This window comes from Myotis yumanensis, unplaced genomic scaffold, assembly GCF_028538775.1.
Source record: "Myotis yumanensis isolate MYYU_CA2020_CCGP unplaced genomic scaffold, mMyoYum1.0.hap1 SCAF_8, whole genome shotgun sequence".
Lineage (NCBI taxonomy): Eukaryota > Metazoa > Chordata > Mammalia > Chiroptera > Vespertilionidae > Myotis > Myotis yumanensis.
Window position 1 is genome coordinate 3,275,919 of NW_027223759.1, and position 23,416 is coordinate 3,299,334.

General features: G+C 36.9%; 1 protein-coding gene across 2 annotated transcripts in view; it reads left to right on the forward strand.

Annotated features, from left to right (window-relative positions):
• The window catches only part of GLS (glutaminase), a 62,605-nt gene that overhangs the window by 12,297 nt on the left and 26,892 nt on the right, over nt 1–23,416 (forward strand). For both annotated transcript variants that reach the window (XM_070421712.1, XM_070421711.1), the window contains exons 4-9: nt 4,168–4,297; nt 5,009–5,088; nt 7,201–7,364; nt 11,538–11,596; nt 19,372–19,404; nt 19,492–19,550. In XM_070421712.1, the coding sequence (XP_070277813.1) occupies nt 4,168–4,297; nt 5,009–5,088; nt 7,201–7,364; nt 11,538–11,596; nt 19,372–19,404; nt 19,492–19,550 (525 nt within the window). The remainder of the gene's footprint in view (nt 1–4,167; nt 4,298–5,008; nt 5,089–7,200; nt 7,365–11,537; nt 11,597–19,371; nt 19,405–19,491; nt 19,551–23,416) is intronic.

Sequence of the window (23,416 nt, forward strand, 5' to 3'; positions counted from 1 at the left end):
TTTAAACTAATAAAGTGGAAAGTAGTATAAACTTGTCAACACTACTGTAAGATGGCTTTTTTTCAGACCATAGGTTTAGGTTGAAATAGATCCCAAAGAATTCCAGTATCGACCTTGAAAATGTATTTGTATGTCTATATGTATTTATCTTTTATTTTCTTATGAGGATTGGATGATTTGTTCTAGATATCGCCTGGGAATATCCTGGAGTGTTAGGTTATCTAAAGGAGTAAGAATTTTTAACAGATCCTTCAGAGTTTCCTGGCATGCCGTAAAGCATTGCTGACAGTTTGGGATTATCTTTCACCACGAGGTTCATGATTCTGTTAATTCAGCTGACCTCATAAAGCCTAGACTTTAGGGTCCCTATTGGAATTGGTGTTAGGAATTTCGAGTCTTCAAAAAATGTTTCTTTGTGGAGAGAAGGAGGTAATTTCTGATTAGCTGTACCTTTGCAGTAAGGATTGTTTTGTTGTTAGTGTTCATAAGCTCTCACCTTTGATTATGGAGTTACTTTGGCATATCTGAGAATGAAGTTGTCAGAGAGATGGTAGGTAGACCTGTTGATAATAGCAATAAGGATATGCCTTGAAATTTTAAGTGAAAGCAGCAATTCACACTTTAGTACTGTTTAAAATTTTTTGTGCTCAATAAACATGTTGCTATACTTTAATCTGAAATTAAAAGTAATTTAAGTACATTGATTATAAATCTAGGAAACATAATTATAAAATTTCCTACCCATAATTATATAAAAACAACCACCATTATTTTAAACACTAATCCAGTCATTTAATAAAATTGATTATTGTAATACAGGCAGTTCCCAATGGGACAAATGTGTACTAGTATGTAAGCAGGCAGAAAAGTCTTAAATCTGTAGGCATAAGGGTTGATCTTTCAAGCCCTAGAACAGTGGTTCTCAACCTTCTGGCCCTTTAAATACAGTTCCTCATGTTGTGACCCAACCATAAAATTATTTCGTTGCTTCTTCATAACTGTAATGTTGCTACTGTTATGAATCGTCATGGAAATATCTGATATGCAGGATGGTCTTAGGCGACCCCTGTGAAAGGGTCGTTCGACCACCGAAGGGGTCGCGACCCACAGGTTGAGAACCGCTGCCCTAGAATGAGTTGATTTAAAAGTGCTGAAAATTAATCTTTTCAAAATAAGTTTTCTAGTTAGTGTTGCCAGAAATGAAACGATTTCACCTCCATGCAGGTGGGAATGAGATGGTATAGTGGAATTCATTTCCCCAGAAAAATAATTTATAAAGGTTTTATTGAAAATAATTTCAATGAAAATACATTTTTGGTTAGTATATTAAGCCTTTGAGGATAATCTGAGAAGCACCTATTTATGACTTTTTAAAAAATTGATTTCAGAGAAGAATGGAGAGGGAGAGAGATAGAAACATCAGTGATGTGAGAGTCATCGATCTGCTGCCTCCTGCACACTCCACCCTGGGGATCAAGCTTGAAACCCAGACATGTGCCCTGACTGGAAATCAAACCGTGATCTCCTGATTTATAGGACAGTGCTCAATTACTGAGCTGTGCTGGCAGGCTGACATTTAAAAAAAAAAAAAAAAAATTTTTACTGATTTTTTTACAGAGAGGAAGGGAGAGAGATAGAGAGTTAGAAACATCGATGAGAGAGAAACATCGATCAGCCGCCTCCTGCACACCCCCTACTGGGGATGTGCCCACAACCATGGTATATGCCCTTGACCGGAATCGAACCTGGGACCCTTCAGTCCGCAGGCCGATGCTCTATCCACTGAGCCAAACCGGCTATGGCAGGCTGACATTTTTTTAAAAAATGGGAAATTGAGCATATTGTTTGGAGCATAATCTATTTGAAAGTTGGAGACTGCCTGTTAGTCAATTATTTTTAATGCTAATAACCTTAAAATTAATAGAAGTAGGAAATTTATGTGGAAAATGAATGCCATATTTATTCATGCATTTTTAACCATATGAGTATTAGAATTTTATGTGTAATCACAATTTTTGGTCTTTTCTCTTTTGGGGGAAAATGAATGGTAATCTTTGCATTTGTATAATGTTTTAATTTTCTTTAAAAACAGGGTTATTTTACTTTTGTAAAATATTGACATACATTACAGTTGTTAATAATAAACACTTAAGAAGGAAAGAAAAGTGATTATTATTCCCAGTTTGCAGATGAGAAGACTGAATAAAGCATGAGAAAGATGTGACCTGCTGAAATACATAAGGACTTCCTCCTCAGAGTTCATTTTTTATGACTTCTAATTATAGATTCATTCCATCTATATTAAAATAACTCCCAAGAAAATATTTGCTATTTGGAGTCTCATCCGTACACAATTAGGCACACTTCTGAGTTTAAAATTGCTTCTGTTGGCCACAGAATTCACCAGTTAAGGCTGCTACCATTGCTTTACCAGCACTTTCTTATAAAGAAAAAAAAAAAATTTCCTACTTTACTGACTGTACAGTTTCGTTAATTATAAAGCCTTTTAAAAGTGCTGATAATTTTAAATAGTTAAGTAGTTGGTAGTAGGTTAATAATTTAAATTTGTTTGGCAGTTCTCATTTTCTCATGCATAATTTCTTAAAAATAAGGATGTGTATTTGTTTTGATGCAGATACAGCGATTTAAGATCAGGAATTGTCTTAACTTTTCTGCAGAGTAATGTATTCAGTATATGTCTTGCAACTCTTATGTACAAATTGAATTGCTATTTGAAATATATTGGTTGTTATAAATGAATGCCAAAATTTAATTTTTAGATTAACATTAAGAAGGTATCAAAAAAATTTATCAAATTTACTGAAGCAAATACCTGTTATCTCTGGAGTAGCAATTATTTATACATCTATAGGTTAATAATGGAAAAATAGGACTAATTTATGTTCTGACCGGAGCACATCATTATCACTGAAAACAACCTATTTTGTTTTATATTGTTTTAATTTTATGTTGATCAAGTGAGTATACTGAATTTTTATTAATAGTTAAAAGTGAGTAGAATAATGTAATTGTTTTGGTGATCCAAATAATATAAATTTAATTATACCACATTATATAATTTCATTTAAAATTCATTATTTTTACAAGCATTTTAATGTTACTTAAGAGACAATAATTTGACTAAGCAAAGTTGATTTTATCTCCATTTTTTTAGCTTAGAAATGCAAATTTTTCAAAATGTAATTCAGGAAAAATATGTTAAAACACAAACTTCAGCTTTTTGGAAATACTAGTAATACTTTTATAGGAACTAAGATTAAAGTTTAATTTTTGTTAACTAAATGCCATGTTTAAAATAGTTTTATTCATTTTTAGAGAGAGATGGAGAGAGAGAACGTAGATGTGAGAGCGAAACATCAATTAGCTGCCTGATGCATGCCCCCTACCAGGGATTGAGCCGGCAACCAGGGCACCATCAGCTCTTTGGTGCCTGAGATAATGCCCAACCAACTGAGCCACACTGGCCAGGGCTAAAAACTTGTTTTTAGATGTTCTTGATACTTAACCTGATGGGATATTCTGTTTTAATCTTTTTTTTTTTTTTTTAATATATTTTATTGATTTTTTACAGAGAGGAAGGGAGAGAGATAGAGAGCTAGAAACATTGATGAGAGAGAAACATCGATCAGCTGCCTCCTGCACATCTCCTACTGGGGATGTGCCCGCAACCCAGGTACATGCCCTTGACCGGAATCGAACCTGGGACCTTTCAGTCCGCAAGCCGACGCTCTATCCACTGAGCCAAACCGGTTTCGGCTCTGTTTTAATCTTTTATATAATTTTTTTGGCAATCTAATTTATTTTGTTAACTTGTTCAACAGATTATAAGCAACTATATGAAAGGCTGCTCAAGGAAAGAAACTGTAGAAAGAATATTATTTCTAGAATTTAGTTTGTTGTATAAAGTGATTAATTTCTCTACTGTTTAAAATTCAGGGGTTTTTGCCGCCGCTGCCTGTTGCTTAGCAGCCGACTAGTTTTTTTTAAACTATAGTCCGGCCCTCCAACGGTCTGAGGGACAGTGAACTGGCCCCCTGTTTAAAAAGTTTGAGGACCCCTGGTTTAAATATTCTCCTAATGTTATTACCAAGTAGTCATTTTTGAAGGGCATTCAGTCGACTTATTTTTTTTTCTCACATTCCACAGATGTGTTCAGAGCAACATTGTTTTGTTGACGCAAGCCTTTAGAAGAAAGTTTGTCATTCCTGACTTTATGTCTTTTACTTCTCATATCGATGAGTTATATGAAAGCGCTAAAAAGCAGTCTGGAGGAAAGGTAACATTTTTAATGTGAATATTTTCCTAAACCAATCACTTAATAAACTCAAATTGAGGTATAGAGAGTAAAATTGTGTAGTTTTCTTATGTTTTGCTAATTAAGAAATTTAAGTTAAATGAAGCCATTGGATAAAGTACTTTTAACATTTTAAATATTTGAGTTTGTTATTTTGGCTCACAAGTAAGTTTACAAACTCTTGATTTTCAAATGATTGAGATGGCTTTAAATCTCTAATAAAAAGTAACTTTACTGGGAATTTCTGCAGATATGATATTCTCAAACATTAAATATTTTTAGTTTTAAAAATCCTCTAAATAATACTAAGGGTTATAAATTTATTTCTTCTCCATATTGAAAGATTTTAGACAATGAAACCCTACTGGTATGACCCTGATTAAAGAAATTCTCTATTTCTTTCCCTTATTAAACATACTCAAATTCTAATTCCTCTTTTAGACTCTGTTCTTTCCTAGGAGGAGAGAGTGCTTTGGAAAACGGGGTGGTGGAGACAGAAATCACTTAGATTTCACCTATAATTCTCAAATCTGTTGTGCCCTTAGTTATGAATATTGTCATAAAAGACTACAAAGCCACTAAGTGCTATAAATTAAGTATTCATTGGTGGAAACTAAACTGAGATAAAAATTTTGGTAGACGAAAGTATTATTTTCTTGTATTAAATCTGTTAATTTCTAATATTTTGATTAGGTTGCAGACTATATTCCTCAACTAGCCAAGTTCAGTCCTGATTTGTGGGGTGTATCGGTTTGTACAGTAGATGGACAGAGGTAAGTTTATTTCAAATCCATGAAAACCAGTCATTTGTGAAGTATGAGGTCAGTTGCAAAACATGCAGGATTTCATGAAGTTTATGAAAGTTGTCTTCGGGAAATGCTTACACTACAGGCACAGGCACTGACAGGCGAGGGTCTAGCACAATTATAGAAAGGATACTGATGTGAGGTTACTTCAAAGAGAATGATTTGATTTTAAAAACCAATGAATTAAGGAGAGGCCCTTAGAAAAATGGATGAAGTCTGCAATTTTTTTTTTTGTCAGTTAAAGAGAAAAAACTTTTTTTTATTTAAGGACTTAGCTCAGAGGCATCACCCAAGGTAATTCTTTTTTAAATTAAAATATAACATAAAATAAGATATGCAACACCTAAGTGTATACAACTTTATAGCATAGATGTAATTTATCCTAGACTTGGTGAAAACTAACAGGTCATTTAGCCTTATAATTTTAGGTTATTTCTAAGAAAATGTCCAATTAAAGCTTTCATTCCCCATTTGTTAAATTCTGATATGAAGTGCCTTTATTCTAATCTTTTCATTATTTCTTCTTATTTTCCTCAAGTATTTATAATAAAAAAACATACAGTTTAGTCCATTCATTTTTGAGATAAGGAATCTCAAGCCCAGAGATCATATAATACTGGAAGAATCGAAATTAGAACCTAGGTCTCTTAACTTATAGTGCATTTGACTAAATGTTCATCTAGTCTTAACATTTTGTCCTCATCTGGGCCTGTAAAATATACTAAAATGCCATGAAAGGACACAAATCCAGAAAACATGTGGCTTTATCCTGATAGAGCACATTCCAATAGGCAGTGAGGAAATGGTTTGTCATGTAATGGAAATGTTTATATTTGGAGAAAATCATTACTATGTAATGCTTGCACATGGCTTTTCTCTTAAACATTGTGTGTAGAGGTGATTCTTTTAGTTTAGTTTTCTTATCTAGAGAATTTTAAAAGACAACTTTGGACTGTTTTTGTTTTTATTTATCCTTACCCAAAGATATTTTTCCATAGATTTTTTTTTCTTTTCCTTTTTTTTTTTTTTTTTAGCGAGAGTAGAAGGCAAGGAGAGGGAAGGAGAGAGAGAGACGTAGATGTGAGAGAGACACATCCATTGGTTGCCTTCTGCTTGTGAGCCTGCAACCACAGTATGTGCCCTTGACCGGAATCTATATATGTAAAAGCCTAAGGAACCATTTCGACTGGTTGCTATAATGTGCACTGACCACCAGGTGGCAGATGCTCAAGGGAGGAGCTGCCCCCTGGTAATCAGTGCGCTCCCACAGCCAACCTTCTGTGACCGGCTAACCTCCCGCGGTCTCTTCCCTGGTCTCGTCCCCTGGCCGGATGGCCCCTGTAACCCTTGATCGCTGGCCAGGCCTAGGGACATCACCTGTGTACGAATTCGTGCACTGGCCTCTAGTCAAATATAATGCAAATATATTATCTCTGTTCTTAAGCTTACATTATAATGGCGTCAGTAAGGATTTTTCTATTTTTAAACCTATTCTCTACTTCATGTGCATCCCAATTTGGTAATACATGAAGTTTTTGTTGTTTTTATCTACATGGCGATAAATGATAACTATTAGTGCTAGCTATACTGGATGCCATATATAATGGTGCTGGAATTGTAAGTAGATATGGTTGACAAGATGAAGCATTTATTGATAGTGTCTCAGAGAATGGTATTGAATCTAAATTGTGCTCCATTTAAAAATTAACCATGGTTTAGCTGTGATTAAGGCTATGAGTAAGAAAACAAGGTGACTAATTTCTAAAAGGGCTAAGTGATTTTACATGATTGAGTACAGGTTGGAATAAGGAGGGCCGGGCCGTACCCGCTTGCCCTGAGGAAAAATTTTACATTATTTAATTATCTAATTTGGAATTATTTTATTACCTGAGTACTTCTAAGGTTTGGCTTTATTTGCACTGTTCCTCTTAAAATAAACATACTTACATTTATTTTTTAATATCTAGGTAAATTTGTGGTTGAATTATAGGGAAACCGTTGCAAATTAGCATTACCATGTAAAAATAACACCAGTGATTCCAGTGTATCCTAAGTATTATTTAATCTTCCTTTAAATAGGCATTCTATTGGGGATACCAAAGTTCCATTTTGTCTTCAGTCCTGTGTAAAACCTTTGAAATATGCCATTGCGGTTAATGACCTTGGGACAGAATATGTGCATCGCTATGTTGGGAAAGAGCCAAGTGGATTAAGATTCAACAAACTGTTTTTAAATGAAGATGGTAAGAATTATATAAAAGTTGGTCAGAAAAAAGATACCTTTCCTATGTAAACTTAAGTGGGTCTTTTTTTGGAGGGGGAACATTAAAAGCATTCATACTTCATTTTTCATAGAATTCTGTGAAACCAGTGGAGATGTTTTCATAACCTACTTTTTAAAATGGTTATTTTAGGCATCTCATACCACTGGAAAGTGGAATAAGGAGAAGATAATAGGGGTGGGGGCAGGATAAGATTTTTACTTTATAATCACATAGGGGAATAGCTTATAGTAAAATCTCACACTATCTGGAATTTGCTTTCAGAGAATTCATGGAGTGTAGCTGAGAGTGCTCGGTGTGACTTACTACTGTATGTTGGTAATTGTTAAAGCTAAAGGATAGCTATACATGGGTGTTTATATTTCTGCTTTTGTATATTGTACTAGGGGCCCAGTGCACGAATTTATGCACCTTGAAAGGAACTGTCGGCCGAGAGGCTGCAGTGGACACAGGGGCGGGTATCGGCTAATCCTCCACACCTCTGCCTGGGCCCTCCCATCGTGGTCCCCTGGTCCCCTGTCTGCAGACAGCCCCCATGGGCTGATGGTGCCAGCCCCACTCGTACCCACTGCTGGCATGGGGCTGGCGCTGTCAGCAAGTACAAGCAGCGGTTCCTGCCCCAATCGCCCCTCAGGAGCTAGGGGGAGGTGAAGAAACCCTCAGCGGGTGCGAGAGCCAGGCAGGACTGTGGCACACGGGAGCAAAGAATTTTCAGTAACTACCAGAGGCTCGACCCAATAACAGCAACCGGTGCCCCACCTTGGTCTGGCACCCCCACTCACCTCCATCATCCTGCCATGGCTGATGCCCACCATGTTCCGCGCATGCCCCTTGGCGGTCAGCACATGTCATAGCGACCTGTTGTTCAGTTGTTCTGCTGTTCGGTCTATTTGCATATTAGCCTTTTATTATATAGGACTAGAGCCCCGGTGCACAAAAATTTGTGCACTCGGGGGAGGGGAGGGGGTCCCTCAGCCCTGCCTGTGCCCTCTCGCAGTCTGGGACCCCTCAGGAGATAATGACCTGCTGGCTTAGGCCTGCTCCCGGGTGGCAGAGGGCAGGCCCAATCCCTAGGTGCAGCCCCTGGTCGGGCTCAGAGCAGGGCCGATTGGGGAGTTGGGGCATCGCCCCCTGTCATGCACAGAGCAGGGCAGATCGGGGGGTTGGGGCGCTGCCCCCTGTCACGCTGATCCCGGTGCCGGGAGGCCTCGCGGCTCCGCTGATCCCGCCCGGCAGGGTCACAGATCCGGGTCCCAGACCACAGACAGCCTTGCCCGCTGCCGCCTGCCTTCAGTATGCAAATTAGCCACCATCTTGTTGCTTCAGGGAGGGGGTCCCCACTGGGGTGCCTGGCCAGCCTGGATGAGGGGCTGAGGGCCATTTTCAGGCTGGCAGGCGACTGAAGCTCCAAATCTCTCCTTTTTTTCTTTTTTTTTTATTCTGGCATTTATTTACCTTCTATGGCTGTCACTGGAGCTGAGAGCCGGCTTTCTCTCTGAGGCTCGGCTGAAAGCAGGTTTCTGGCCTTTGTTTTCTGTATTCGAAACAATGTTGCGACTCCAGCTCTGAGATCCCTGCTGACTGGCAGGAGGTTTCTGGGCTTTTGTTTATCTTCTATAAATGTTACTTTGTTTCCAACTGAAGCTCAGAGGCCGGCGGGGAACGTTGGAGTCCACAGCTAGCAAGCCTCCTGTTAGCTTCCAACTGCCTGGCTGCCGGCCGCCATCTTGGCTGACAGTTAATTTGCATAAGGATATGCTGATTAGCCAATGGGAAGGGTAGCGGTCGTACACCAATTACCATGTTTCTCTTTTATTAGTGTAGATAGGATATATTTGAAAACTTCCATAATAAGTTTTAAGTGGTGGCCCTGATTGAGATAGTGTTTTTGCTTTTTCTGTTTTGTAACATTTAATATTTGAAAGAAACATTTTGCATTAAATAGTTAGACAACTAACAAGCCTTATTACTTTACAGGGATCCAAAAGAAAAGGGAAGACAAAGGTAGTTAGTACTTTTGATCTGATAGCAGTTGGTGTTTTAGATCTACATATCAACCTATAGATTTGTGGATTTTTTTTTAATGTTTCAGGCACATGCTAGGTTCCTCATTGTGTAAGTTAAGATAATTGAAGAAAGCAAGAGTGAAGGAATTCAGTAGTTGCAATAATGGTTTGTAGAAATACTTTTGTATTTTTTTTTTTATTTTGGATAAAAATGAAATGTGATTTATAATCATTGTTTTATTTTGTTAGTGAAGTTAGAGGGTATTTTCTCATGTTTCTTTTCCTAATTATTTTGAGAATGATTACATACTATTCTTTTATTATAATCTTTCTAATGTGATGCTACATTTGACTATGGAGATTACCATAAACTCGTAACTTCAGTAAGGACAGTACATGCAGACGTACTTTATTTATTTATTAAACTCACTGAAATCAAGGTGTAATGTGGAAAAAAAGATTTAATATGGAAAGGACAAATATTTTTGTTCTAGCAAGATTAAACATTTTACAAGAAAAACTTAATATTTTTCTATGTAATGTAAAATAGAGTAATCTAGGAAGTTCTGGTGAATTGACTGGTGGTGGTTGTTTTTTTAATCCTCACTTGAGGAATTGCTTTTGTTGATTTTTTTCGAGAGAGGCAGAGAGAGAGAGAAAAATTGATTAGTTGCCTCCTGTACATGCATGGGGCCTCAGGGAATCACCAGGGCTGGGTGAACAGTGATTGTCAGGTTGATGGGACTCAGGGTGCCTTTCTGCACCTGCAGCAGGAGGGCTCAGCAGTGAAAGCATGGCCTCTGCCAGCACTTGTGTCTGTGAGAAAGCTGCCCCTCCAGCCCTTGGCCCAAAGCCAGACAACTCAGTTCCTCCCTGTATGTATGTCCCTGGTGCCTTATGGGCTGCTGCCCCTGCCCTGGGGCTCAGAGGGAGTGAGTCCAAATAAGTCCACATGCAGGCCCTTTAATAGGAGTGCCTGAGACTCTAGCAGCCCTCCATCTTAACTATAATTCCTGCTGGTTTTCACAGCCAGAAGTTATAGGGGTTTCTCTTCCTGGCACTGGAACCCTCGGCTGGGAGATTGGTGTGCATTGATATGTTGGGAAAGAGCCAAGGGCGAGCGCCGGGCGGGACCCCTCAATTTTCAGGGGGCCTCTGAGCTGCGAGTTTCCCCTCCTGATTTTTAACCTACACACGTGGGTGTGGGACTAGCCTGTTCAAATCTCTGCCCCTCCTACCAATCTCCATTTGGCTTCTTTATGTCTGTAATTATAGGACTTCTGGTCAGTCAGAGCTCATGCCATTCTCAATAATGGCTGTACTGTAGTTTAGTTTTAATTTTGATGTGATCTTTGGAGGATGCCAGTACCATCTTTACCTATTCTTCTATCTTGACCGGAGTCCTCTATTTAAGCGTTATGACTTGCTGGGGTGCTGGTGCTTTGTTATCCTAGTTTACAGATGGGAAAACATGCACAGTGAAGATCAGTTAGTTGTCCATAGTCAAATAGCTAATAAGTGGCAGAATTAGAAAATTTGGATGCGCTCTTAACACTACTAAGCACTGCCTTCTGTACATGAATTTTTGTTCACATATACAATTATTACTAGAGGCCCGGTGCATGAAATTCGTGCACTTGGGGGCAGGGGGTCCTTCAGCCCGGCCTGCGCCCTCTCGCAGTCTGGGAGCCCTCGGGGGAATGTCCAACTGTTGGCTGGAACAGGCCTAAGCCAGCAATTGGACATCCTTAGCGCTGCCGCGGAGGTGGGAGGGGCTCCTGCACCGCTGCTGTGCCCATTAGCTCTGAGCCCAGCTCAGGGCTTCTGGCTGAGCGCACTGACCACCAGGAGGCAGCTCCGGTGCTGAGCATCTGCCCTCTGGTGGTCAGTGCATGTCATATAGTTTGGTCGATTTGCATCATCTAGGATAGCAGCTTCCTAGAGGTGCATTACTGGTTTGATATGTAAGTGATTTTTAAGTGCATTCCTCCATACTCCCCACCATCCCCCCAAAAACTGTGACAGTGGCTTACATAAAGAAATAGGTACATGTTCATGGGGAAAACTATGCGTCACAGAAAATGATATCAGGTATTCAAAATAATGCTGTTGGTTTTATGTGTTACAGATAAGCCACATAATCCTATGGTAAATGCTGGAGCAATTGTTGTGACTTCATTAATAAAGGTAAAATGGTGACATTTCCTTTTTACCTAGTACATCTTTTTAATAACTAAAGCATAAATGTGAATTTTGGATTATTTATGTAGAACTATAAAAAGTTTTCTTTTGGTGTTAAATTACTCTTTTGCTATAAAATTAGGATATCTATTAATGTAAAAATAAATGATATAATTTCAAAACAGATGACTCATTGTAAATTTCAACAGTTATTCTTGATCTGAAGAGCTGGCAAAAATTCAAAAAGTCTCTGCTGAACAATAGGCACAAGTTTTTCTTAAAGTTTTGATATTTTTTTCTTTGTGTTCCTTTTGGCTCTTTTAAAATGAACAGATGTAAACAGAGTTGAAAACATTTTATTGTTTAATGTTGGTCATCAACATATGTAGGAACAAATGTTCTGGTACTTTGTGTTAAGACAAAGTACATTTACCCTTGAATATTCTCAAGTCTTTGACATTTTCATCAACTTTAATTATGATTTTCATTTAAACTTGTTTTATTTGGTTTACTTCAATCATACTTGTATAATAATTAAAATAATTAAGACTTAATTCCAATTATTAAGTTACATTATTTTTTATGCTTTGGTTTGCATTGTATGTTTTAATTTAAAAAAATTTTTTTTAGTGTCTGGTTTGCCTTAATAATTGGAAGCTCTAATGTAATGTTTAAAATTAGTATTTGAAAATAGTTCTGTTGTGTGATATTATGTAGATTTTATTATGTACTTTAGTTATATTCAAATAAGTTTCATTTGTGTTTGGAACATTTATGTGCTGTCTTAGTAAATCTGTGCTGTGTGTTCCAAGCTTTAAAAAGGAAATGTATGGCTTTGTAGGTGTGTGACTGAGGATGGGATAACTTGGCTAGACAAAGAATGTTTGAATATAAATTATGCTCTTGGCCCAATTAATAAAAATTCATCTACTTTGTATGCTAGAAATCCTCTGTTTCATGAAATTTATATGCTCATGAGAAGAGGCCTTTAAATTAGAAGACTAATCTTAAGAATATATATGTCTGTTGACCCACTTAATCCTTGTAACTCTAATGATGTAGGTAATATAGGCAAGTGTTATTTTTTAATGTAACTAATTCAGTAAGCTATGGAAATTTTCATTTTGTCCATTATAGCATCTAGCTATTTATGACTGTTTTGCATAAGAGAAAAGTTGTCAGTTTGGAAACTATTTGTCTCTTCTGGAAAATTATAATATGAATACAGCTAGGCACAGCCCTGCCTTCAGGTGGCTTACATTATTGTGTGGAGTATACACAAGTAAATGGACCCTTACCATGCAGTGCAATAAATACTGCAATGAGAGAAAAGTCTCATTAATAATTGTTAGATTTGAATAAGTAACTTGAATTAGAGGTGAGCAAATTTATAATAATACATTGTATGTGTTAATAGTGCTTAATGAAAAAACAAGAAGGGTTCTGAACCTTTTGTGGATCTTCCCAGAAAAAACGTTCACATACCATGATTTTATGTAACTTTTTGGGAGTTCACAGACCCTTTGAAGCTGATCCATGGATCCTAGTTTGAGCTCTTATGCTGGAGAAAGATTAATGTGGCACAACAATAGCGTCAAGAAAGGGCATATGCAAATGCCTTCCTTTACTGCATTCATCTTCTGTTTAACGATTCCTGGGTTTAATATACCACACTGCAAGGCCGCGTGTGGGGAAATGCATGTCTGGTCATACCATACCGTCACTTCATTAGTTTCACTTACCATGTTCATTCACAAGCCATGAACTTTACATTAAGCCATATTAATGTGAGCACTTAGAAACAGAGTTAGAACACACATACCCAAGTGTGGTTCAGCGTCCAACAGAGCAAAAATTTAACTGAGTCATCTTGTATTTACAAATTTGATCATGATTTTAAATTTACTGGAAATGAAGCTTTAGGGTATGGTTTATATTTAAGATCACTTTAAATTTTTATTTTGATTGGTTTTTAGAAGGTGTTTCACAAGGGGTTTTTTTGTTTTTTTTAAATGACCTTTATCTAAATCTAGAGGTACATCAGGGATAAGCTTGATGTACCTCTAAAACTCACTGCCCCAGTATAGAATAGACTCTTCAAAAAAGAATTCAAAACTCTTATATTAATTGTATGTGATCTGTACAAGTTATATGCTCATGTAATGTTTATGAGTAAGAAAACCATAGCCGAAAGGTTCTTCAAGCCCAGCCCTCTTACTTTATGTGCAGTGAAGAAATTGCATGGGTTTTAACTGCAGCAGAATCGGACTTGAGCTAAATCTCCTGATTTTTCTGTTTGCTGTTTCTGTTAATTACATCTTTGTCTTTACCTACCACAGTTATATTGTCCAAGAAGCAGAAATTTTATTTTCTGAATTCTAATTTATACAAAAGATACAAATTTACTGCCTTAAAAGTCACGTCTGATTTTCAGTGCTGCATAGTCATTCTTGAGACAGTAGTGGGTGCTCACTACCTGTAGACCTAGGCCTTTGCTCAAGGAGCACCCAGAGCTTGGATATTTTATCATTGCTACGAGATAGGATTCTCTTTTTTGGCTTTTAGTTAATGTCCTTCAAGCTATATTTTTTCCTTTCAAATTCAAAACTTTATTATGGTGCTATTAAAATAGTCTCTTCACGTTACTTCCGTTCACACACACACACACACACTAAGTAGAGTCTTTAGTAAGACTCTTTATTTCATAATTTTGTAGTATTGATATTTTTTCCTTGTAGGATTGGTGGTGATCCTCAGGAAATGGGGCAAGAGGCAGAACAAGTGTTCAAAGGATTAGCAGATTGTGGAGAAAAGGAGGATTTGGACAGAAGGAACCTGTTGCATAAATTCTTAACTACTAAACTTGTAGGAAACCGCCAATATTTAACATTTTAAACAAAGCTATATAGGTAAATACCTTCATAAAAGAAATGTCATTTTGTACATTAAAAAAAACCATAAATAAAACATAAAGGTACTATACTTCCTCTCTTTCTCTCTATGGTAGCTATTAAATTTAAAGGAATACTTTTTGCTGTAGTTTTATTGGATGATGGTGTGATCACTTGATTTAAAGAGGAAAAATAAATTTGAAAGGAGCACTGTTATTCTGGGTGGAATAGTAGTATTCTTATGTAATTTTTTTCTTTCCAGTGGTAAAACTTTTCATGTAGCTGTAGTTTGAAAGTTAAGCCTGATAATAATAACTTGAGGGTTAGGGCACGAAAAATGAGGATAACATATTACAAGATTATTGCCACACTTCTGCTTTTTTATCTTAAAAGACTTACATTGTCTTCTTTGTTTATGTATCTATTCTAGTGGTAGTTTCCAGTGTTTGTCATTTGAAGAAGCTGTTTTTTAATATCAGAAGTATTTTTTAATTTAAAAAATCAGAAGTTTGTTTCCCTTCTTTCTCTTAAAACGAGTTAATCGTGCTCCATGAAAATCTGCCTGTTGTGATGCTCGGTTTGGTTATGTCAGCAATAACCTGTCAGGCTGGCTGGGAAGCCACATTTTTAAGGCTGTTTGTGGCTCTGGGAGCAATCGATGATGCCTTGAGCTTGCTGACATGCATAAGAAAGGGTTGTATGGGTTTATTACTTCATGTTTATATCAGTTGGTGTATTTGAGGTTTCTTTTAAATGAAAAATAATTTATTGCCAAACAATTCACTTTTTTTGTTGCTTTATTTTTAAGCAAATTTATTGGTTTAAAAGTCACATCTGATTTTCAGTGATGCATAGTCATTCTTGAGACAGTAGTGGGTGCTCACTACCTGTAGGCCTAGGCCTTTGCTCAAGCAGCCACCCAGAGCTTGGGTATTTTATCATGGCTATGAGATAGGATCCTCTTTTTTAGCTTTTAGTTAATGTCCTTCAAGCTATGTTTTTTAATCTATGAAAAAACTAGTTTTATAACGTTATTTTTATCTGTAATACCTATTAAAATACTCCAGGTAGTTAGCTTTTAAAGCATTCTCTTTAAAGTAAGATTAAACTTGGGAGTATTTTATAAAATTTTCAGTTATTTTGTTTTGCCTTACTTCTAGGCGTCTTTTCTCTAAGATCTATAATTGTCAGTTGGCTTTTATATCTCCATATTTTATGGACGGAATCAAGTTATTTATATACAAAAGAACAGATAAATGCAGTGACTGTCATTTTAATATTAAATTTATTTCTGTTAACAGTGATATTTTCACCTGTTAAATTGTATAATACATGATTCAATTCATGAGTATGTTGTAAAAACAGGTTGTAAAACCACTCTAGTAATACATTTTATCAGCCAATGTTGAAACTCACTGCCTCTTTATCAAATTTTCATTCATAAAGTTTTCTTTAAAGGAATGTAGATTCCTTAATATCTTTGATAGGTATGTTTATAGAAAAATAAATATATATTATTTTGTTATCTAGGTCTGATTACTGCCTTTTCAAACAAGCCATGTGGTTTGCTTTTTAAAGGTCATTTGGTCAGCCCTGGCTGGTTTTGCTCAGTGGATAGAGCGTTGGCCTGCAGTTCCCAGGTTTAATTCCTAGTAAGGGCACATGCCCAGATTGCGGGCTTGATCCCCAGTGTGGGGTGTGCAGGAGGCAGCGGATCCACGATTCTCTCTCATCATTGATGTTTCTCTCTCTCCCTCTCTCTCTGAAATCAATAAAAACATTTTTTTTTTAAAAGTCATTTGATCAGTGGATTAGAATTTTAGTAAGTATATTTTGTCCAGTTTATTTTTTTTTAAGTTTTCCTGCTATACTTAATGTAACTTTTAAAGATTAAAATAACACGATATATAATAATGCTGCAGTGATTTAAAACTAGAATAAACATTTCTGGTCATAGGGTTTTTTCCCCCAAGAGTAAAAGGCGTATTAATAGCTTTAGATGATCAGTTTTCATATATGCTTTTTTAGAAGTTAATCTGCCTTTAATCCAGGTTTCCTCCCACTTCCCAAAAGAAAGGTATACTTCTCATGTGTCCCAAATTTTACCATGGTGCACTGCTTCGGGTTCTGAAAACCTATGGGCCACCAACAAAAGAGAACATTTGAAATAGTGGAGTCAGTGGTAGTGAGGATGTGAAGCACTGTAGTGACTGGGAGCAGGTCCTCTTGTAATACCAGGTTGTTTCCAGTTCTGTGGTTTCAGCAGAATAGAAAGAGGATCTAATCGCGGTGCTAGTTTTTGTAGCAGCAATAAGCATAATTTGTGAGGATTACTGTGACTTTTGTATGTAATGAGATAGGTGTGTAAAATACTGTTGCTTTTAAACCTTTTCTATTTCTATCTTCTCATCTGTTGTCAGTGGTATTTCTCAACTTGTGCATTTGTAAAAATTTAAAATAGTGAAAGAATTAAACTCATTCTAGTAATAGAAAATATCCACTGATACATGAACTAATTAAAAATCAAATACTGTTTTAAGGGTAAAGAAAATATTCTCAAGGACAAATTTTGTAAATTAACATGAGAAATTATTAGCAACTGGACTTTTCCCCTTTAATATTTAATGAGAATCTTCAGACATACACAAAATAAACAGAAGAGTCTACCCAGCCCCCATATGCCCATGACCATTTTAATTTTCACACCTGTCCCTCCACACCACTGCACCCACTGCTTGATGATGAGGATGGTTTTTTAAGTTCACGTTTGCTTATTTGTTTGCAGGTATTTATTCTATTTGTATGCGTATTTTTTTCTGATATCTTTACAAATTCTATACAGTAACTTTTTCAAAATAAAAATAACATGACATCTTATGATTGTTTGGGTTCATGAAGTCTTTCCAAGAGATACAGGGGCAAATATATTTATTGACTTACATTAAATGCTATTTCCAGGATAGATGATAAGAATAAATAGTAACCAAGTGCTTTTACATTTAAATGGGGTAAGTTTTGGAGAGAGTTTTTTGAGTCAACACCATCATTCAAATATTTTATTTTGATTTTTTACATAATTTGTCTAGAACACTTCAAGTAGCTTACTCAAATTTTTTATAATGATAGGCATTGGTAAATATGAAAGTTTCTTTAAAAAACCATAGAAACAAAACTCAATCGTACTTGATTTTTGTAAGCTACAAAAAGATGGCCATAGTCTAGGATTGGAACGGTTTTTCTTTTTTCTTTTTTTTTCTCTTTTTTTTTTACTAAACACAACAGCTAAATAAAGAAAATTTCTGTTAATTTTATAGGGCACAGTTTAGGTGAGAGAATGAAAGTTCAATATAACTTGTTTTACATTGATTAATTGTATAACCAGTAATCATGTGACATCACAATGCAAATGCTGACATCCTTTTCCAAAAGAGTTGTGGTTCTTTTTGTTTGTTTTTTTGGGTTTTTATTTTTTATGCTTAAAAAGGGTTTTGTGGTTTAAATGTTGTTACATATTTTACAGCATTAGGATCTATGGAATATTTTGACAACTGCAACAGTTCAATGAAGTTGGTAATTTCTTTTAATTATTTTTCATTGAACAGCTTTGGAGTTACATTTCTACATTCTGATTTCTGGTGTATTATAAGGAAAGAAAACTTAAAATATGTCAGAAGAACGCTTTAGAGAAAAGACATAGTGATTACAATATGGCTGTAGCTAAATTATCCGTGTATAAGTTTGCTAATAACTAATTTGATGAAAAAATGTGGTGTTCTTTCTAGCTACCGATTGTATATGTGGATTACACATCCTTTCTTAAAGTGATTTTTTAGGATTCCACAGATTGTCAGCCACATTCTAATCTGCTTATAAAGTGGAGAATGAACCTGGCTTTATTCAATTAAATAATACTCTCATACAGGTTTTCCCCCCATACTAAAATTTTAATTGGTAATGTTTTGTATTTTTTGGAGGTAAAATTGAAATTTTTCATTTTTAAAACTATAGTTGTCAAATTATTTTATTTTGAACCTGTTTTAAACTTAGAGATGTATTGTTTCTTTTCGGTGCACATCACCAATTAATACGTTTGATTTCAGATCTACAACTTACTGCTTTGTAAACTTCGCTGAGGTAAAATGCAACCGTTTGGCTACTTGAACTGATCTACATTACATAGGTTTTACCTATTGACATTAGCAGTAGCTAACATGTCAGAAATAGAAGCAATGAAACAATACATCTTCTATATTCTGAATTGGCACAATGCTAAATACAGACGTAGCTAACTTTTAGAGACTCTGAAATATGTTTTTTTATTTCAAGGTTTATTATATAACAAGTGAGATATTAAAAGTAGAGCTTTCTCTATACTAGTAAAATCTATCCAGAATGTTTGCATATACTAGAATTAAAAGATTAATTTTGCAACATAACTCATTTTTCTAACTCATATATTGGTTTAAGGTTACTTAAAAAATACAAGTAGATTGCTCTTAATTTGAAACCATACTTACTTTTTCTCTAAGGGTGAAACTTTATTTTAAGTTTTTTAAAAATATGGAAGTAACATTGTCTAGCAGATTATCTGTCATGAAAGATACGGGATTTGGAGTAACTTGTATTTAAAATTCTATAACTTTGGGTTGGGTAAAGTTATACTTAAAATAAAGCATTCCCTTTGTAACTCAGATAATTTTCAACATAGGGTATTAATAAAAAATGTATATAATTTATGTAAATATTAGGTTACTTTAGAAGCATTTTCTAGATTTGAAAGTACTAATGCACAGTATTAATTTTATGATAGTTTGAAAATTTTATATTATAATCATTTAAAACTTAAATGTGGTACCTTCTTTAATGTTTTCATGTCTTATTTCTTTGTAGCAAGGAGTGAATAATGCTGAAAAATTTGACTATGTAAGTGCAATATAGAATTCAGTTTTCATGCTACATTCTTTATATCTTTGTTTTTTGATACTGACACTTTTAAATTTTGGTTTATAGGTGATGCAGTTTTTGAATAAGATGGCTGGTAATGAATATGTTGGATTCAGTAATGCGACGTGAGTCTGCTTTATGACTTAGGATTTTATAATGGGCCAACCTCTCTCCTTAGTAAAAAAATATATGTGTATCTCTACGTACACGTACACACACACACACACACACACACACACACACACACACTAGAGGCTTGGTGCATGAAATTCCTGCGGGGGGTGGGGGGGGGGCGGGGGTGTCCCTCAGCCTGGCCTGCGCCTGTTCGCAATCCAGGGATGTCTGGCTGCCCGCTGGGGCCTTCCTTCATTCCGCACCACCCCCCGGTGGTCAGTGCATGTCATAGCGAGTGATTGAACTCCTGGTTGAACTCCCGAAGGGACACTTTGCTTATTAGCCTTTTATATATATAGATATGTACATTTATGTGGGTGGCTTTTATTCTGAACTGTTTGAAATTATGTAAACATGATGACGCTTCACTTTTAAATAACTTCACCTGTGTATCCTAGGAATAAGGGCATTTTCCTACATAACTATAGTACCATCGACACTTAAGAACATTATTTAACATATGACATTAATCAATATATAGATGTCCCCAAATGTCCTCTAAATACCATAAACTAATTAAGGAACTAATCATGGTCTCTTGTCTTTTAAAAGTAAAACAGTCTGCCTGCCTTAGTCTCTTGCTTTTAAAAATTTTATTAAATGACTTTTTTTTAAGCGTGCCAATCACTTATTTTCTAGAGCAGGAATTACCTAACTTTTTCTGTGAAGGACCAGGTAATAAAAATTTTAGACTAGTAGTCTCTGTTACAACTATTAGTTCTACTCTGAGTATGAACGTAGCCATATAAACAAACCTTATTTATAAAAACAGGAAGCAAGTTGGATCTAGCTCATGGGCTGTAGTGGATATTCTCAGTTTTTTATAGGCCTGGTTGTTTCCTTGTGATTAGATAAAGTTTAAACACTTTTGGCAGGAGTTCTAATTAGGTGATGGCTTTGTATGTTTTAGAGGGCAAACCTTTTCAGGTTGTCTGCCTTACCAACTGTTATTCATCAGCTTCAGTAACTTTCCCAGGAAGCTTTTTATTAATTTCATCTCACCCTTCTGTGCTCTCATATTTCATTGAACTATTTCTGTATCTTGTCTTTGCCCCATTGTCACTGTTAGACTCTGCCCTCCTTAAGACCTGGTAGAGTAACTTCACACTGTTTCTCTTTTTTCCCATTAAGTCTGAAGATTTGCACAACTGCTCTCATTTTAGTCATACTTCTCCCTCCAGGTCTATCATCACTACCTAAATTCAAGTTTCCTGTAATTCTCATTACAGTAGTCACCTAATAACATCACTCATCCTTTCTTTTTCCCCTTTCCCAAACTGATGTCAGAACTAAGCTTCTAAAATGTAGAGTTAACAAGGTAGCTTGTTTGAGAGCTTGAAGCTTTCATTTTGTTGGCAATCAAGAGCTATTACATTTCTTAGCATTTATCAGTCTTGATAATTTGGTCCTAGTCTCCTTTGTTAGTTTTTTTATTATTATTAATCTTTATTGTTGAGACTATTACAGAGGTCCCCACCCCCCATAGCTCCCCTCCACCCAGTTCCCACCCCGCCCAGGCCCTTGCCACCCTATTGTCTGTGTCCATAGGTAATGCATACATGTGTATAAAAATCCCATTTCCCAGATACGTCAGAATATTTGCTATTTTTCAATTCTCTGAGAATCGTCAGTCAGTCATTTCCGTGCCCCTGATTCTATTCCATTCACCAGTTTATTCTGTTCATCAGATTTTTTTACTCATTTGATTTTTCAGATTCAATTGTTGATAGATGTGTATTTGTTGCCACTTTGTTGTTCATAATTTTTATCTTTACCTTTTTCTTCTTCCTCTTAAAGAATACCCTTCAGCATTTCATATAATACTGGTTTGGTAGTGATGAACTTCTTTAGCTTTTTCTTGTCTATGAAGCTCTTTATCTGATCTTCAATTCTAAATGATAGCTTTGCTGGGTGGAGTAATCTTGGTTATAGGTTCTTGCAATTCATCACTTTGAATATTTCTTGCCACTCCCTTCTGGCCTGCATAGTTTCTGTTGAGAAATCAGCTGACAGTCGTATGGGTAGTCCCTTGTAGGTGACTAACTGTTTTTCTCTTGCTGCTTTTAAGATTCTCTCTTTGTCTTTTGCTCTTGGCATTTTAATTATAATGTGTCTTGGTGTCGTCCTCTTTGGGTTCCTCTTGTTTGGGGTTCTCTGTGCTTCCTGGACTTGTAAGTCTCTTTCTTTCACCAGGTAGGGGAAGTTTTCTGTCATTATTTCTTCATATAGGTTTTCAATATCTTGCTCTCTCTCTTCTGCTGACACCCCCATAATTCGGATGTTGGTACGCTTGAAGTTGTCCCAGAGGCTCCTTACACTATCTTCATATTTTTTGTTTCTTTTTTCTTTTTGCTCTTCAGGTTGGGTGTTTTTTCCTTCCTCATATTTCAAATCATTGTTTGATTCTTGGGATCCTCTAGTCTACTGTTGAATCCCTGTATATTATTCTTTATTTCAGTCAGTGTATGCTTAATTTCTGACTGTTCCTTTTTCTTTCTTTTTTCTTTCTTTATTTGGCATTCTCACCAAGATCCTTGAAAGACTTACTAAGCCCCTTGGAGGTTTCTAGAAGATTCTTGTGTAACCTTATAACTGTGGTTTTGAACTCTATATCCAGTAGATTGCTTTCTTCCATTTCTTTCATTTGTGACATGTTTCTTTGTCTCTGAATTTTGGCTGATTTCTTGTGTTTGTTTCTATGTATTGGATAGAGCTGCTAAGTCTTCTTGAGTTGATAGAGTGGCCTTGTGTAGTAGGTGTCCTATAGGGCCCAGTCGCTCAGCCTCCCAGTCATCTGATGTGGACACTCTAGGTGCACTCCTTTGTGGGCTGTGAGCACAGTCTTGTGGTAGTTGAGCCTTGATTGCTGTTGGTGTCACTGGGAGGAATTGCTCTCCAGGCCAATTGGCTGTGAGGACCAGCTGTGACTACAGTGGGAGAGCTGCTTTGCAGGAGACACCCCTGTGGAGCAGGTCTTGCTTCAGTGGGGCTTTGGTGTTCGCTGAGTCTGCCCCTTGAATTGTGTTGCTTGTGGATGTGTAGAGTTGTAATCTGGTATGGTCCAACACTGACCACTGGGTACACTGGCTCTTGGGTTTCCAGGGAGGTACAAAGTCAGCCACTGCCTGGGGCCATCCAGCAGAAGCTACAGAGAGATCTGCAGATTCCTCCTCTTTGTATCAGATTTGGAAGTGCCCAGATGAGGCCCAGCTGTGAAGGAAGGCAGCCTGGTGCTCATGCTGCGTCTTGGGCCTTTTGATAGGTTTGGGGCTCCCTGACCCAGCTGCAGCTTTTTGACAAGTTTTTAGCCTGAGAAAGGACAGGCCATTCATATGCAAAAGCCATTGCCCACAGCTTGGGTGGGGTTGTAAATTGGGTGGGGCGGAGTCTCAGGGAATCACCAGGCAGAGCAAACAGCAATGGCTGCCAGTCAGCCCTGCAACCAGAGAGGTCCCAGCACAGGAACAAAACGGCTAAGAGCACCTCCATCTGGAAGAAAGCTGCCCCCACATTCCTGCCTCGATGACAAACAGTCCAGTTTTTCCCCAGAAGGTCGGGGTTCCCCAGAGTCTTGCCCAGCACTTGAGCTCAGAGCAAGCGGGAGCTTGTAATTGTAAGCTCAGTTCAGGGTGCCAGCCTTTTAATCAGCCTGTAGTTCTTACTGCCCGTAGGGACTTCTGTCCCCAGCTCTGGGACCCTGGGCTGGGCTTCTAGTGTGGGGCTGGGACCCCTTGCTCCTCCCGGGGGCCTCCACAGAGGCTATCTCCCTCCCAAGTGCAGCCCACGTGGGTGCGGACTAGCCCATCCTGGGCCTTCG